The 16,672-nt window shown below is 40.1% G+C and overlaps 1 protein-coding gene across 1 annotated transcript in view; it reads right to left on the bottom strand.

The window, feature by feature from the left end:
* Nucleotides 1–16,418, bottom strand: part of LOC139946475 (glutamate receptor ionotropic, NMDA 3B-like) — a 36,578-nt gene extending 20,160 nt beyond the window's left edge. Inside the window, exons 1-4 of the mRNA XM_071944142.1 lie at nucleotides 16,165–16,418; nucleotides 14,466–14,816; nucleotides 12,660–13,707; nucleotides 1,056–1,201 (exon numbers count right to left, since the gene is read on the bottom strand). Coding sequence (XP_071800243.1) covers nucleotides 1,056–1,201; nucleotides 12,660–13,707; nucleotides 14,466–14,816; nucleotides 16,165–16,418 — 1,799 coding nt within the window. The remainder of the gene's footprint in view (nucleotides 1–1,055; nucleotides 1,202–12,659; nucleotides 13,708–14,465; nucleotides 14,817–16,164) is intronic.
* Between the last annotated feature and the right edge of the window lie 254 nt (nucleotides 16,419–16,672).

Genomic DNA, 16,672 nt, shown 5'->3' with positions numbered 1-16,672 from the left:
TATGTATGTATGTATGCTTGTCCTTCGGATGGGACATTAAGCTGTAGGTCCCGTGTATTTGGTAATACACGTAAAAGAATCCAGAACACTTATAAGGGAAGAGCAGTAGTTAAACCCCAGTGTTTCTGGCTCAGATATAGAAAGCACCCTTGTCTACAGGTTTTCCTCAGGCTTCGAGCTTCACAGTAATTAAGTTCACTTGAGGCATCCTTGAAATTATTACCAGAGATACACATTAATAATAAATATTAATAACAATAAAAACACCCGAGGATCACTGTCCTGCCGACTGGCAATTTTGTCATCGCCTCCAGCTACAAGTTAACACTACATTCGTAGTTCCGTAACGGGAGATTCATAACAGTTTTAAAGGAACATTGTTATGAAAAAAAAACTCGTCTATAAGGTCACAGATTTACAAAAATACCTCACACGGTCTAATGATGATGATAGTGGAAAATACTTCTGTCTGAAATGTCATAGTTGAAGAGAAATAAATAAAGCTAATTTCTGCAAACTTCTACAGCTTTTTCAGTTTATGTACATGGTGAATTACTTAAAGCACTATATACTGCCAGGAACTGTTTTGTTAGCAAAAACCAATCCTGTAATGTTCCTTTAAAGGCAGTGGAAACTATTGATAATATTACTCAAAGAATTATTAGCATAAAACCTTACTTGGTAACGAGTAATATTGAGAGGGTGATAAGATAATAAATTGTGAGAAACGGCTCCCTCTGAAGTAACTTAGTTTTCGAGAGAGCAGTAATTTTCCATGAGTTTGATTTCGAGACCTCAGATTTAGAATTAAGCCGTTTCTCACAATGTTTTATACTATCAACCTCTCCCTATTAATCGTTACCAAGAAAGCTTTTATGCTAATAATTATTTTGAGTAATTACCAATAGTGTCCACTGCCTTTAAGTTTTGTTGTTGTTGTAACCCTTCCCCGCGCATTTGGGCTTGTTTCGTTTTTTTTGGAATAAAATTCAAATTAACAATCCAATACAGTGCAACTAACTACAGGATCAAATTTGAAGTTTTGAAATACTTACTTTAAGCTGGTAATGGCTTCCTCTGTAGTTAGTTGTACGTAGTTCTCCATAAATCGATGTAAACCTGGGTTCAGACTCATGAGGTAATTCTGTATACTGCTACCCGTAACAGTCCCAACAGTTGTCTCCTCGGTTGGGTTTTTTAACTGGAAGAAAAATGAACACAAACATTTGATTTTGCTTAGGTTTTTCCATTTACTACGAAAACAAAAGGTAAGTGCTATTGAAAATTAATATAAATATATGTTCATTGAAAATAATAACAGATACTAATATAACACGGAGTGGGCTGTTGCCTCTGTTGCCTTGCATAATGGTCTTGGTGCCTCTTCAAAATGTTCACATAGACCGAAGTGCCCTCGACCATGCCCTGTAAAAGAGAGCACATGTAGGCCTTTAAAGGAACACGTTGCCTTGGATCGGTCGAGTTGGTCTTTGAAAAGCGTTTGAAATCGTTTGTTTTGAAATGCATATGGTTAGATAGATAATTTAAAAGTAGAATATAATTATCCACACGAACGTGTTTCGGAATTTCACGGTTTTCCTTTTACGTCGCGAAGAAACACGGTCGGCCATTTATGGGAGTCAATAATTTGACTCCCATAAATGGCCGACCGTGTTAGTCGACGACGTAAAAGGAAAACCACGCAATTTCGATGGATATTTGTGTAGATCATTGTATTCTACTTTTACAACATCTTTCTAACCATATGCATTTTATAACAAACGGTTACAAACGCTTTTTATAGACCAACTCGTCCGATCCAAGGCAACGTGTTCCTAATATTTTTCATGGAGGCGCATGTTGGGTTAAAGTAACACGAAGATGAAATTGCATTCAAATAGTTTGTGTTTATAGAATTTTTTGTTTGCAGAATCTTGTGTTTTTGCTTTAGATCAACTGACCACCTTAAGATTGAGATTACATGGGTACAGTTTGTTATCATTTTCTAGATCATCTTAAAATAAACCATTGTTTATTTTAATCAGCAGACTGTAAATTTACGTAGATGAGGGGGAATATTATTATTCAAAATCTGAAAAGGAAAAAAAAATCGAATTGATTGCCGCAAAGTGCCCAAAACCAGGGTTGCCCGAGAGAAAACCGAATCCCCCCACGACCCAGCAAGCTGCAACGAGTGTTTATAAACTTCAACCCAAATCACTGCATTTAATCTAGCGAGTAGTTTTTCTCTATGCAGTGGAGCATTGGCGATCATGCCTGTGCATACACCGTGCGTCCTCGGCGGATATCTACTAAATTCTTCACACATTCGCCCTCTGGACATTTCCCGCCAAATTATGTGACTCCGCATCTGAGCAGACGACATCTCCGACCAGTTAGTACAATTTGGGTTGTGCTGTATTTTGTGTGTTCTGGTTAGTGTTGGAGTTTTTTTTTTTGCGCGGGAAGTCATCGGAGTTCACGGGGCTAACTGAATGTTGACTTAGCTCACATGATCACCGGCGCTAAACTCCGCAGTCTGTTTAAAGGCAGTAGATGTGTTTCGAGCAACTGTCAAAGACCATTATTCTTACTTGGTGTATCCCCAACATATGCATACAACAACAAACCTGTGAACATATTGGCTTAATTTGTCATCGAAGTTGCAAGAGAATATTGACAGAAAGAAACACCATTGTTGCGAACTTTATGTGTTTTCATCAGATACATGATATCAGGTCTGAAGTCTTTTAGTTTGAGTGAGAATTGGTCTTTAACAGTGAGAAATTACCTTCTCAAAAACTACGTTACTTCAGAGGGAGCTGTTTCTCACAGTGTTTTATACTATCAACAGCTCTCTATACGCCTCTCTTAATCTTTATGCATGACGTCATAATTCTTACCCAAAAATGAGGCTATGGGCGCAACTCTCCCATCACTTGCAGTGGCTGCGCCCATCGCCTCGTTTTGGGTGATGAGCATTGTGACGTACCTCATGCATAAATGTTAAGAGAGGCGTATTGATCGTTACCATGCAAGTATTTATGCTAACAATAATTTTGAGTAATTACCAATAGTGTCCAGTGCCTTTAACCAAATTGTACATAATGAAGCAATGAGGGTAAACGTTGGTGACGCCGTGTATGGAGACGTAAATGTCGCTCGTAGCTCTCGGACATACAGTGCCCAACTCAAATGGCTGCCGTATTAAAATACATAAGCCATTTTGGAGTATGGTGGACACGGAACTATGAGACTATGTAATAGGTTTTGGTTAAATTTTTCTGTCAATACCCAAACCAAACAGTACACTGATATAGTGTCCATACCTCTCAGAAGGCTAACCAAAAGGGCTTCACCATAAAGAAGATCCAATGCCACGAAGGCCAGATATGTTGACAATATTTATTTTTTAATGTAAAAAAGCCTCTTGAATTCAAGTATTAGTAATATGCTGACATCTAAAGCCTATTCTGTAGAAAGAAAGAAAAAAATAGGCTTGCCGTGCAACGATTGAGCTCTGCTCATCCAAAGAAAAATAAATTTTAAAAACGGTAGGCCCTAGCCCGGACGCAATTTTCGTTCTTTACATCAAAATTGCCAAAGTCGTATAATGCTTTTCAATTTGGAATTAATTATCTTCTAAATAAATTGTAAAAAGTATAACCTTAAAAGAAAGTTCTATACTACAGAACAAATTGCGAACCGTGCAACGTTTGAGTGTTCATTCAAATTTAAACGGTAAACCCTTACCCCGGAAGAGTCAACTTGTCAGGGTCCATCGTTGGGGGCAATGGGCCTTATGCTTCTGAGCACATTAATGCGATTTTCGAGGACTAGTGTACATGAAATGCCCCAAGTAGAAAGTCTACAACCTCTGGGCACAATATCGGAGCATTTCTCAACAATCTCAAAAAGCCATCGACCTTCAAATCTTCGATTTACAGAAAAACAACTGTGAGGGTTCTCACTTTATTCATGAGACTTGGCGCCTATCTCATTATTATAGTGTAGTGCACCCACAGGGACCAAACTTTATTGAGCTTCTGTACGCGCACACGGTTATGTTGGTTTCTCTTAAATAAATTTGACGGGAGGTTCTATTGCAACAGCGCCCTCAAGTATTGGTGCTGATTTCAGGGATACTATTTCACACACCCAAACGGTTACAACAGTTGATCCATTCACGAGTCGGCCATTTTGTGTGGATTTGTTCAAAAGACCTTTCTATAAGTCGTAACAACCCGATTTTTGGCCAACCGATGTTAAAAACAAAACTATGGAAAGTCATCGTTGCAAAACAGATTGCATAAATGTTACATACATATTAAAAAATAGTGATGCGTTTGTTGCTTGGAAACAAAGCAACAGATCATAGGATGTTTTTTTTTTAAATAGAAGTTTGCATAAGTGTTACATTCTGTAGTTATCGTGTTCTAGCTGTTTTTGTATAGTTATTGATACTGTTAAACTACAAGACCATTAATATGGCATTTTTGATTATTCAATTTACTTGAACAAACGTTTCCAAAACACTATGTGACGCTAACACAAACCTGTAACCGATTACTAGTAAACACTCAATCCAAACAACAACAAACATGTGGGAAAGTGTATAAATAGAAACTACCGATATACTCTAACGATTCTTTTGAGTTCATTTTCGGATTCAGATATTTTAAAATTGCCTACTCATACCTTCACACACACACATACGCAAGTATCGCCTACAGCTGCAATAAAAAGTTCATGCACATCTCAGTGACGCTTGTTGCCAATATTCGTCGTTGCCTGCAGGAGTTTGGATACAACATACGTACTCGACTTCAATGGCCTTAGTGGATGTAAGGAATAGACTCCTCTTGGCTTATATCTTATCTTGCTGGAGCTAAAGGTGAACGAATTCTACATGGGAACAGTTTCTAAATTGTTTAAAGAGCGTTTATGTATACAGTGATAAACAGGGAATACAATACAAACGAAAGAGACACGTAATTGAAATTATTCAAGAAGAATCCCTAGTTTATATGTATATTTGGTTTGCGGTAACACCATGTGTGTATCTACTTGCCAGGTAGAGTTGTTCTTAGGGAACTGTCTGTCTTTATTCTACTAGCGCGGAGTAGATAATCGGAGGTTCGGGAGACTTCTCAGTTCTGAAAAGAACTGTCCTGCTTTTTAACTATTAACAGGGCGGATGGTATAGAAAATAGACTGGACTACTACTTTAGCTTATAGGATCGTAATTAACTGTACTGCCGCGGAGTCAGTTCTGAATTGGTCTCAACGTTTCGACTAGCTTGCTCTAGTCATCGTCAGGAGACTGAATAGCGAAAAAAACACAGATGATGGATTATAATTTCCTCTCACGATTAAACCCTTGATGCACCAACGCAATTTTATAGACTTTGATATAGATCACATAATTATATCAATTCAAGTACATGTATTTGTTATACTAAAGGATCAAAATGTGGATTTTGTTTGAAACAATGCGAAATTCTTCTTCACTGCAGAGAGAAGTGCAAGGACACAATGTGCAAAGTTACTTCAGACTCCAGTTGATGGAAGAACACAAACTCATGGAGTCAGTGGTGTTAAGTTTTACGTCCATTCAGTACACAGAACGGGCCAATATGTACTAATAAATGTGTTTGGTGTTTGATATGAGTCAGGAACTCATTAGGGAGTACTGAGGCAAACAGTGGTTTAATGTTTTATTTATTCAACTTGTGTATGTGCTGTGGGTTGGGGGATTCACATATCTGGCATTTATATAATTATTGGTAAATGTAATTCGTGTAATCTGATAAATTCATCAGCATAATCAACTAGCTTTTGGAGACCAGTGACGGTCACACTTAAACCATGCAGGAATAACTAAAGATCACCACCAGTTTAGCAGTAAACATTATTGGGGGATTAGTACAGATAACAACAAAACCATATTTCAGAGAACCAGAAATTACTTTATTGACCATGCCGATATGTGGCAGATGGTGTCCCCCGACTATTACCATACTTACACACACTATTTTCCTCTAATACGCCCATTCCCCTTGTTACATCCCTGTAAAGACATCTTTTGTTCTTTCCATTGTCCCTGTACCTCAGATTTTCCCATAGACTTTTGTACACAAAATTCTTTGTGGAGCACCCAGGCCTTTAGAATGTCCCTATGGAGTCCTTTTAGTTTCCCTTTGTTGTTTTTAATGAGAGCGGACATACTACTTCTTTAAATGCACTGGACACCTTTGGTTATTGTGAAAAGACCAGTAATCTCACTTGGTGTATCCCAACATAGGCATAAAATAATAAACCTGTGAAAATTTTAACTCAGTTGGTCGTCGATGATGCGAGAGAATAATATTAAATGGAAGAGATAAACACCCTTGTCGCACAAGTCGTGTGCTTTCAGATGCTTAAATTCGAGACCTCAGCTGAGGTCTCGAATCCAGTTCAAATATTATTTTAGTGTGAAATTACTTCTTTGTCAAAAACTATCTTCAGAGGGAGCCGTCTCTCCCAATGTTTTATACTATCAACAGCTCTCAATTGCTTGTTACCAAGTAAGTTTTTATGCTAACAATTATTTTGAGTAATTACCAATGGTGTCCAGTTCCTTTAAAATCGTCTGAAGAATTCCTGAAATTCCCAATACACAATGAATACACAATGGGAGGGGGTATACCATGTCATATATCGAGCATCAAATGTTGCTTTATATGCAAAAGAGGTCTGACTGATGTCCCACCCGATTTGATTAACACAACAGGGGAAAGAGATGGATGCAACGCACCACCATTATATATTAGATTGCTGTCAAGAAGATTACGACTGACGAGAGGAGGGCTCTGTACCCAGCAGTGGATGGACACGGTCTGACGATGAAAGTAAGCAGTTATTATTAGCATTTATTACGTTATTAGAGGAGAATGGACGAGAAAGTGTAGATTCGTGGACGAGAAAGTGTAAGAGCCGAAGGAGGTTGCACTATAGTCAAGAATCTACACTTCAAAGTCTATTCTCTGTTTTAACCTATTTCCTCCATTCTTTTTACTTTTTATAACTATTCTGCATAATGTATAACCATATGACATTAAAATGCTTGCATTATTATCAAGTAGAATGTTTTGTTTAAAGATTTGTTTTTACTGAAGTAAATTGTTAAAATGAAAACGTGTGTGGAAATTGAACTAATTGTACTTTCAGCTGAGTTTTTCATATTATGTTTTTTTTTTTGAAAGACAGTCATAGCTTTTATCCAACCATTACGAATATACATGTACATTTAAGCATAAGTGTTCATTCGTTCAAAAAATCATCAATAGAGTGACGTCACAGGAATTGGTCACTTTCTGATAATGAAACCCAGGATGCCTCATAGGTGAACTTCATAACCACGGTATCTCGAGAGCCCAAGGAAACCTATAAACAATGGTGCTTGCTATGTAAGCCAGAAACAATGGTGTTAACCCTATGGTATGATTTGTAGATTCTTCAACGTGCATTACAAATTCTAGTACACGGGACATACGGCTTAATGTCCCATCTTAAGGACAAAGCAAAACAGGTATCTTGGTCAATGACACGTGGGGAAGCCTGAAGAAATCTATAATCAATGGTGCTTGATATGTGTACCAGAAACACCAGGGTTAACCCTCTATTCTCACATGATAAGTTTTGTGTGTTCTTTTACGTGAATTGCCAGACCTAGTACACGGGACCAACGGCTTAATGTCCCATTCGAAGGTTATAGCAAAATGAGGAACTCGAGAACCCACGCTCAGCAAGACGAGGTATTAAACAAAAGAAGAAACTTTACAGTGTCTTTTGCATCATCAAGTAGTTTAATAAGTTATACCCTCTATGTGTGTTACAGGCTGTTCTTTAAATGCAGTGGACACTATTGGTAATAACTCAAAATATTTATTAGCATAAAACCTTACTTTGTGAAGAGTAATGGGGAGAGGTTGATAGTATAAAACATTGTAAGAGACGGCTCCCTCTGAACGGACGTAGTTTTCGATTTTGTCTCGACAGGTGCCAACAGTGTGTCGCGAAGTCGATACGGGTATGGGTACATTTTCCCATACCATTGTAGGCACTCATAACATAGAGTGGGGAAGAAAAAAATATCCCTCCTCTGTTTGTCTGCTGAGAGCGTAATGAAAAGTTAAGACATCGATCATATGTCTCGATGAGATTTTTTCAAGTGGGTATAAAACGTTGAGACGATGCTCATAATGTAGCGATCTTGAAAAGTCAAGCATTGCTAGTAGCGTGTATGTAACATTTCCAATACAACCAAGTGAAAAACTATCATGAACGCTCTTCCGACTGGATAATTAAGAGTGGTTTTCTTTCATTGAAACTTCAACTCAGAACCAAGTATTTTGTTTTCTCTCCTTCTCCTTGAGTCAGGGAGTCAGGTATTATTACTCGAAGGAGATTAATTGCACATGAAATCACCTCAATTCTCATCAGTTTTTCTAGCAAAGTGATGTTCCTTCGACAGGCCCCTCCGGATATGATCGCGACGAAATTACCCCCTCGATGACAGGAGTGAAATATCACCGTAGTTTGTTGTGTATTTTGGGAATATTCCTTTTAGTTACTGTACAAACACATGACATTCAAGCTGTTGATGAAATCGCTAACAATCTGACCGGTGCATCGACTCGATGATTTTGTTTTCCATTCACAGAGATTCGCCTGTCATTGCAGCTGCAGTAGTGTTTGTTCCCCCTTTGGCTTCGGCAGGTTTCCTAACATCACAATATACATTGGTTTTTAAAGGTTTCCTCTTAATATTAATGCATACCATCATGTCATGTACATTTAGATTGACTGAATACATTTTGTCATATATTATGTTATGTTGATACGAAAAAATACATTTTGAAAGGTATCTGCAAGTCCTCGTGAGACACTGGACACTATTGGTAATTAATTGTAAAAGACTAGTCTTCACAGTTGGTTTATCTCAACATATGCATAAAATAACAAACCTGTGAAAATTTGAGCTCAATCGGTCGTCAAAGTTGCGGGCTAGTAATGAAAGACAAAAACACCATTGTCGCACCATGGTCACACGAAGTTATGTGCTTTCAGATGCTTGATTTCAAAATTCTAAATCTGAGGTCTCGAAATCAAATTCTTAGAAAATTACTTCTTTCTCGAAAACTACTTCACTTCAGATGGAGCTGTTTCTCACAATGTTTTATACTATTAACCTTCCCCTATTACTCGTTACCAAGTAAGGTTTTATGATATTAATTATTTAGAGTATTACTTATTTAGAGTATTACCAACACTTTGCTAGTCGAAACATCTAAAGAAAACTGGTCTGGACTGGCAACCTGTTCGTATTTGCATAATACCGTGTAATTTGCAATGGTTTTGACTGGCTCCTTTTTGCATGACATACATTTTTGACTGATTTCTTGTTAGTGATTGCGTGATTTCATTTGGTTTTAACCGGTAGTCCCGTTAATGCGGGCTATTTTATTTTAACTACGTTGATTTTAACTGGCTCCTTGTTGTATTCTCATAAAACCATGTTACATACACTGGTTTAACATGGTTTACTGTTAAATTTTGCCAAACACATTCAATGTACATTGTTTTGGCTTATTCCCTTTTGGCTGGCATGCCTACCCTGTTAATATTTGCACTGTTCAGTTTTATTACTAGCATAACAACATGTAATGTACTTTGGTTTTGACTGGTTCACTGTATTTGCATAACACCACCTAATGTACATTGGATTTTTTTTTATAGGTTTCTGTTTTGCGCAAAACCCAGTGGACAGCGGGAGAGAAAAGGAGATCGACGTGAACAAAACTCGCTCTCGGCACAAAAATAGAGCTCAAATTGCCTGGTCCCGGATCTCATCAGGCACGATCTAACGGCATTCAGGTTCAGTGTTTACGCCGGGGGTCGCCCCTCATGCTTGAACAAAAGGTTGAGAGAGCTCAAGGACCACCCCCAGTTAATCTAACCTCCTGACTCTAGACCGAATTCGTGCTGTAGTTCACTCCGATTTCACGAGTTCTAGCTGGTGATTGAATTCAATTCTTTCTTCCCCTCCTCCCCACACGTCCCATCCCGGGGTTGATCTTTGCCGGTATGGCACGCACTGTGCTGCGACAATCCACAAAAGCAACGGACCTACCGCCTGCGTCACACGATACTCCAAGTCGTTGAGAACGAGCCGAAATTAGAGTTATGCCATTCAATGCTCAGTCGATATTCGGTGTACGGTGGCGCGGAAAGGGCCCGACCGTATGGGATTACCCATCCCCACCCCCCCCCCCGACCACACATTCTCCATCCCAAACCAACCCTCAATAATTTCCCCTCCTCCCACCGTTTCCCTCCCCCCAATATCCACGGCATACTACTCCTTTGCTGCGGTTCAGTTAGATCCAGAGATCGAATAAAGCTTAGGACTGCCGGCGGAGCCGTGAAATCGATCCCTGATGCCAGGCCGTTCAACTCACCTACCTTTTTTCCTTTTTTTGTCTTCTCCCACACGGTTAAGACAGAAAAAAGACAAGCACATCGGCTGTGTGTGTTCTTCGAGGTGCACGAACTAATAATTGCATCTCAACTCGAATGTAAAGAGACGTGGAGAGGTTTTGGCAAATTTACAGCGCTATAAAAGCGTATACAGTATAGACATGGCTAAATACACACTGTTTTAGAGTGGCGTATTATGGAAACCTCTTCTACACGTCATCAAAAAAACAAAACCCGCGTCATCGACACAGATTTAATTAGAGGAGTCTGGGTCTCTTCGATGTAAAAAGGTTTTTGTACTTAAGAGAAGAACAAAATCAATTAGCCTGGAAAAAAGGGCGACGTAGCGACCTACCATTATGCGATCTGCTATTACAGGATGCCCAATATAGAGCAGAGGTTCCCGCCTGAATGTTTACATACCTTAGCACACATTAATTCCCTCTTTGCACAGATTGGTACAACTCCCTCCAATAACCCCCCCCCCCCCCCACCAAAAAAAAGTCCTCTATCTAATGAGATTCCAAACGCGCAATGGAGACATGCACAATAGGGGGACACACCACGCCCCATATCTGGCATCGAAGTGTAGCTAGCATCGAATGGTCTAGCATCATTGTATTGTCAAGCAGCCTGCTGAAGATACGATTATTTTATTACCTATGTGATTTTAAGACCATTTGTGGGCAATCTTCATTTTAGTTGCTAAATTTAATCGTTACCTGGTTGTACATATAGACAGTTTGTAACATGTTTGTATAATATTTAAAAACCATGTTGGTTTTGTTTTGCGTGTTTGCATGTCTTAAGATTTCAAGTAAACAAATTAACAAGTAAATAAATAAATAAATAACTACATGGCATGAACATAAGTCGCAACTGGAAGTCAATTTTGTAAAAAGGGTCTTAGTGGCGTGAACTTTCTTTGAGCGGACTAAATGCGAGTCTAATCATACCGTAGAAATCTAACAGATAGCCCCAAGGACGCAGGATATACATCAAATCTACGTGACGTTGGTGCCCACTAGTTCAGATCAGACTGCTCGCTTTTTTTCTTCTCCCCTTCCATCTTTTGTACCATTATGAAAACTCCTGTCTCCTATCATTGGAGGGCGAAAAAAGTCATTCAATTCTGTTGCTGTGTTGTTAATTTGATAGTCTAAATGGAATTTGTAAGAGCGAATGGATTAGGGTAATTCATTTCCATCAAATCTCTGTATTTTCTTTGATATTCCCAGCTAGGAAGTAATCTCGCTCTAGACAGTGAAATCCCAGCCAGCAGGAAATTTCCCGGCGTCCAATCAGGTTAAATTAAGCCACCACGAGCCGCAGGGTTGACTCTGGAGGTGTGAATTAAATCGTGAAGCCTATGTGATGTTTTTGTGCAAAGTCGCCGATGATTGGTGGGTTCTGTAACCTCTGACCTATACAAAGGGTACCGCTCAACAAAAATCTCGGCATTAAACAAAATGTATACCTTTCTTGAAGAATTACAATCTTACGAGAGTTTGTATAGAACGATAATGAAGCTTAAAAAAAGTTGCAGACAACACAAATAAAAGTAAACAAAGAGTAGACATAAGTCGATAAGGGTACTTTTTAAGGAACGGAGCGGTCATTTGTCAATTGAACATGGCACGTTCGAAATAGTAATGTAGTCACACGATACAAGTAATGGTTACAAACAATCTCTCAAGGTTTTTTCCCCAAGTAGGCCTTCTGCATATCGTCGGAACTAACTTTCCTCGTGCAAGTTTACTTGTGGGTAAACTTGTTTATGTGTTTTGTGTTATCATTTAGCCTTCGAGGAAGACTCATAAGGGTCAAAACGCCTGGCAATTAAGATTTCTTTGCGTGTAAGACATACCTTTTGGGGGTCTGCAAGCAGCTTACAACAGTTATAAGTAGGATTGCAACTCTACATGCGTAGTGGAGGTTTTACTAGAGAGGTTGCATCATGTGGATATTTCTTGTTGAGTAGTGTTCTGGAAAGAACAGTTATTTTCTGCCACATTGTTCATAATTCTTTATTTAAACTTTCTCTTTGAAGAATATATTCCGTACTGTGTATAAACCTTATGAGGGAATGAATCTTGTTTGATTTGTTTTTGTGTTAAAAAAATGCAAATATTTACCTTTGGATCATTCAAGTCCTCTATACTCAGGTAGGACATCTGTCCAGCCAGGAACGCGGCTAAGTTTGCCGTGTAGCTAGAGAAGAAAATCAGCGAGAATCCTCCCCATACGTTGAGCAACATTCGGCTGGTCATACACTTCGGCGGTTTGGTCTTGATGGTGTTTGAGAACAAGATGGCAAAGGTGATTGTCAGAGCAGAGGGAAAGCTGAACGTACTGTTCCTGTTTCTTCCCCCTGGGTGGAGACCGTAAGGGCTGCTCCACTCGGAGATGGTGAGGCACACAGCCATGACGAGAGCCGAGGCGAATATCAGGGTCCAGACGTTGGGGTGAAGAGGCGCGAGGAAGGCCCCCAGGGTCTGCTCTCGCTGCTTCTTGGCAACCAAGGTAGAGAACCCCGAATGGAAGAACGGAGCGGTGAAGTCGATGACTGCACTCCGCTCTCTGGTGATGCTGAATGATGAGATTGCAGCGTCTGCCTTACCGTTGATCAGGTCTCCCACCATGCCGTTCCAGGTCCCATTCTCGATGGCTCCGTGGTTGGTATCAGCCACGAGGTAGAGATCATACTTGAAGTTGAGGTCTTGGCTCATACGCTCAATGAGGTCCACGCAGAGCCCCGTGCAGCACTTTAGATCGTGAGAGTAGTTCCCTCCGTCCGGTCTCCTCCTGAATTCCTCGAAGGCCTTCTCCATGTCCCTCCTGGTGGTGTTGGACCCTCTGACTTTGAGACACTGGACCCCCGTGGTGCACTCCCCTTCCATACCGGTCGTATTGCTGTAGAATATGAACGGCTTCTCGGTGTTGGTTGCGATGATCAGCTTGTGGGTGTCGACACCAACCGGCATGACCATGGTGTTACCGGGCCAGACGACAGTCTCGAGCTTGAGGGACCCTCTGCGCCAGGAGCCTACCTCCTTCCAGTCGTGCCCTGCGGGTGATTCCTCGATAAGGTTCATGATGTGGTAAGACGAATCCACCAAATCGCCGTTCTGGTCGAACTTAATATTGCCAGTGTTGCCTTTGAAGGACGTGTTAGTCATTGTACTGTAAGGAGAAAAAAAGATCAATCCAACAAATATATGAGAAGATTTTCCACCTCTCTATACCAACTCAAGCCATTACGAAATGACGATGCCAAATTCAGGGAGATAAACTGAAAGATGTCACAATAAATCAGTTGCCGTGTCGTTGAAGAGGGGCGCAGAAGAATATAATAAAAGCAGCTGCGATTTTGACGTTGATATTTTTAAGCCCATATTCATTAAGGAGAATCAGTTCTGGCATTCTCCTCAAGAAAAGAGAACAAAATTAATAGTCCCCCATATAAGAGGAAAACAAGCATGGATTAAGCATCAAAACTGTGTTCTTCTTAGTTGCTCTTGTGACCAAACCCTTGTTGGCAAAGTGGCCTTGTTTGTTATATTCAAGGGCCTTTCTTACTGGCAAGATACTACACTGGTCGTATTGGAACTTTGCCATGTGTCACAAAAGCAAGAGCAATGGCATCTGGACAAGTTTTGAGAAGTTCCCTTTTCTTCAAATCAAACGTTGACGTGACAAGTATAGCAGACAGTGCAATCTCCAGAAGTTGTTGTTGTTTTCTCCAATTGAACTGTTATTAAATACATAGGAAGTCCAGGCTCTTTTGTATACATGGGACGTCACATGGTCTTTGTGAATACCTGTGACGTCACATGGTCTGTTCGTATACCTGTGATGTCACATGGTTTATGTGTATTCATGTGACGTCACGTGGTTTATGTGCATACATGTGACATCACATGGTCTATATAGGCACTTACCTGTAGAAGTTGTTGGCGTACTCCAACTGGGAGCTTCCCGGCCCCAACCAGCAGGAGATGTTCCGTACTCCCCCTTCCCACTTGAGCTTACCGGCTGAGCGGGCGACCAGCGTAAAGGCGTCGTGGAGGTGGTCCTTGAGCGGGGCCGCGTCCATGTGTTTGACAATTAGAAGCCCCGTCGGATAGTCCTTCAAGATGCTCTTATCATACGTCAGAAGGGACTCTGTGCCGATGAGGGCGTGGCCCTTCCCGAGGAGCTTCAACTCCCTGGCCGCCCGGAAGACGGCCTGGGCTTGCCTGGGTGAGCAGTGGAGCACCATCACTACGTACCTGACGGGAACAACATCGTTTCTTTTAGGGGGCAGAGGGCGTTTTGAGTGAAGTACGCCCTCTAGGTGTACAATACATCGTTTGAAATTTGTTGATAAAAAAACAATTTTGCTACGTAATAATCCACGTCAAATGTGGCAACTATTTTATCATTAGAATGTGTGTTTCTAACCAGTGTTGTGTTAAAAGTAGTCATGCATTTAACTACATGTTGCTTATTTTTACAAGCCACCGACACACACAAAAATCCTTACCGTACTTCTTGTTTTTCTTTTCTCCAAAAACTGTTGTTGTTTTATGAGACCTCAACATTTCCCTTTAAATCGGTAAAGCGAACCCAGTGTGAATTGAAACACCGTATCGCCGTATAGACCTTAAAATTATATAACCTAGGAGTTAACGTAGTTCTAGCTGTAACCCAGACACCGTTTCTAAATGTGCGTAACTCAGAGTCCAAATTCATAGAACTGGTTAAGCACAAAGGGTTGCTGAAGTTTGAAAAGCATCGTTTGCTGCTTAAAAAAACACTGGACACCTTTGGTAATTGTCAAAGACCAGTTTTCGCAATTGGTGTATCTCAACATATGCATACAATAACAAACCCGTGCAAATTTGAACTCAATTGGTCCTCGAAGTTGCAAAATAATAATGAATAATAAAACATCATAGTCGCACAAATTGTGTGCTTTCAGAATCTTGATTTCAAGACTTCAGCTGAGGTCTCGAATTCAACTCAAAAATGTCATTGCTTGCTCGAAAACTATGTATCATAGAGTGCCTTTTCTCACAATTTGTATACTATCAACAGCTCTCCATTGCTCGGTTTACAAGAAAGTTTTATTCTAACAATTATGTTGAGTAAATATCATGTGTCTTTTTCTTCTTTTTGCACACTGCGGGACAAAGATTTTCATGTATTTTTTTAACCAAAATGTGACCAAAAACAAAATGAACGAAGATCATTGTTAGGTGGTATGGTAAGGTTTGCTGTTACACCATGTTATGATCATCTCTAACTGCATGAGTGGGGTGGTTCTTCTGAAAAGAACCGTAGATTTCAACTCGACGTTTCGATCAGTATGCTCTGATCGTTTCCATGTTTCCTTGTTTCATGATGAAATGGCGGTATTTAAAACATTTGTGTGCATGTCTTCGGAAAAGAGAAAAAAACATTCTGATCGAAACGTCGAGTTGAAACCTATGGTTCTTTTTAGAACCACCCAAACTCAATTAGAGGTTCATAAGGCTACATGGTGTTACCGCAAACCTTACTATATCGTCTTTCCACCATACAAAGTTTCAAATTCCAATATTATAAAGATGATTATTGTCGCCCTTGGGCGTACACTGCTCCAAGAGTCCTACTTACGAATCATCATTAGCAATGTTCCTCAAGAACCTAGTTCCGGCGTCTGCCGGGAAGCGGACGTCGTGCCTGATGTTCCAACCGGGGGTCTGGATCTGGTCGCGTAGGCTCTGAACGAACGCGTTGGAGCCTTCTCCTTCGCTTGAGACGATGGAGAAGTTGAACCAGGCATTGCGCTGGAGAAGGCTCTTGATGACCTGGGCCTGGTTGGTCACAGAGACGTCAAGACGAAGGAAGAGTGGGTGAACCTCCTGCATAAAAAAAACAAGATTGTTGGTGAATATTTAGGATATTATAAAGAATATTAAGAAATATTTAGCAACCCATACTGTTGTCTTGTTACCTGTTTGTATTATCTCCTTGTTTGTAGTTTGTCAGCTGACGTACAGCCTCATACTCTCTTTACTTCGGTTTAAATATTTTCCCTCCATCCTCTCTTTGCTCAATATTTTGCTAATCTATGTAACATTTTGTATGCGTTATATCTTGAGAAGAATAATATAATGAATAC

Source organism: Asterias amurensis, chromosome 13, assembly GCF_032118995.1.
Source record: "Asterias amurensis chromosome 13, ASM3211899v1".
NCBI lineage: Eukaryota > Metazoa > Echinodermata > Asteroidea > Forcipulatida > Asteriidae > Asterias > Asterias amurensis.
This window is presented reverse-complemented; position numbering and strand designations above follow the sequence as displayed.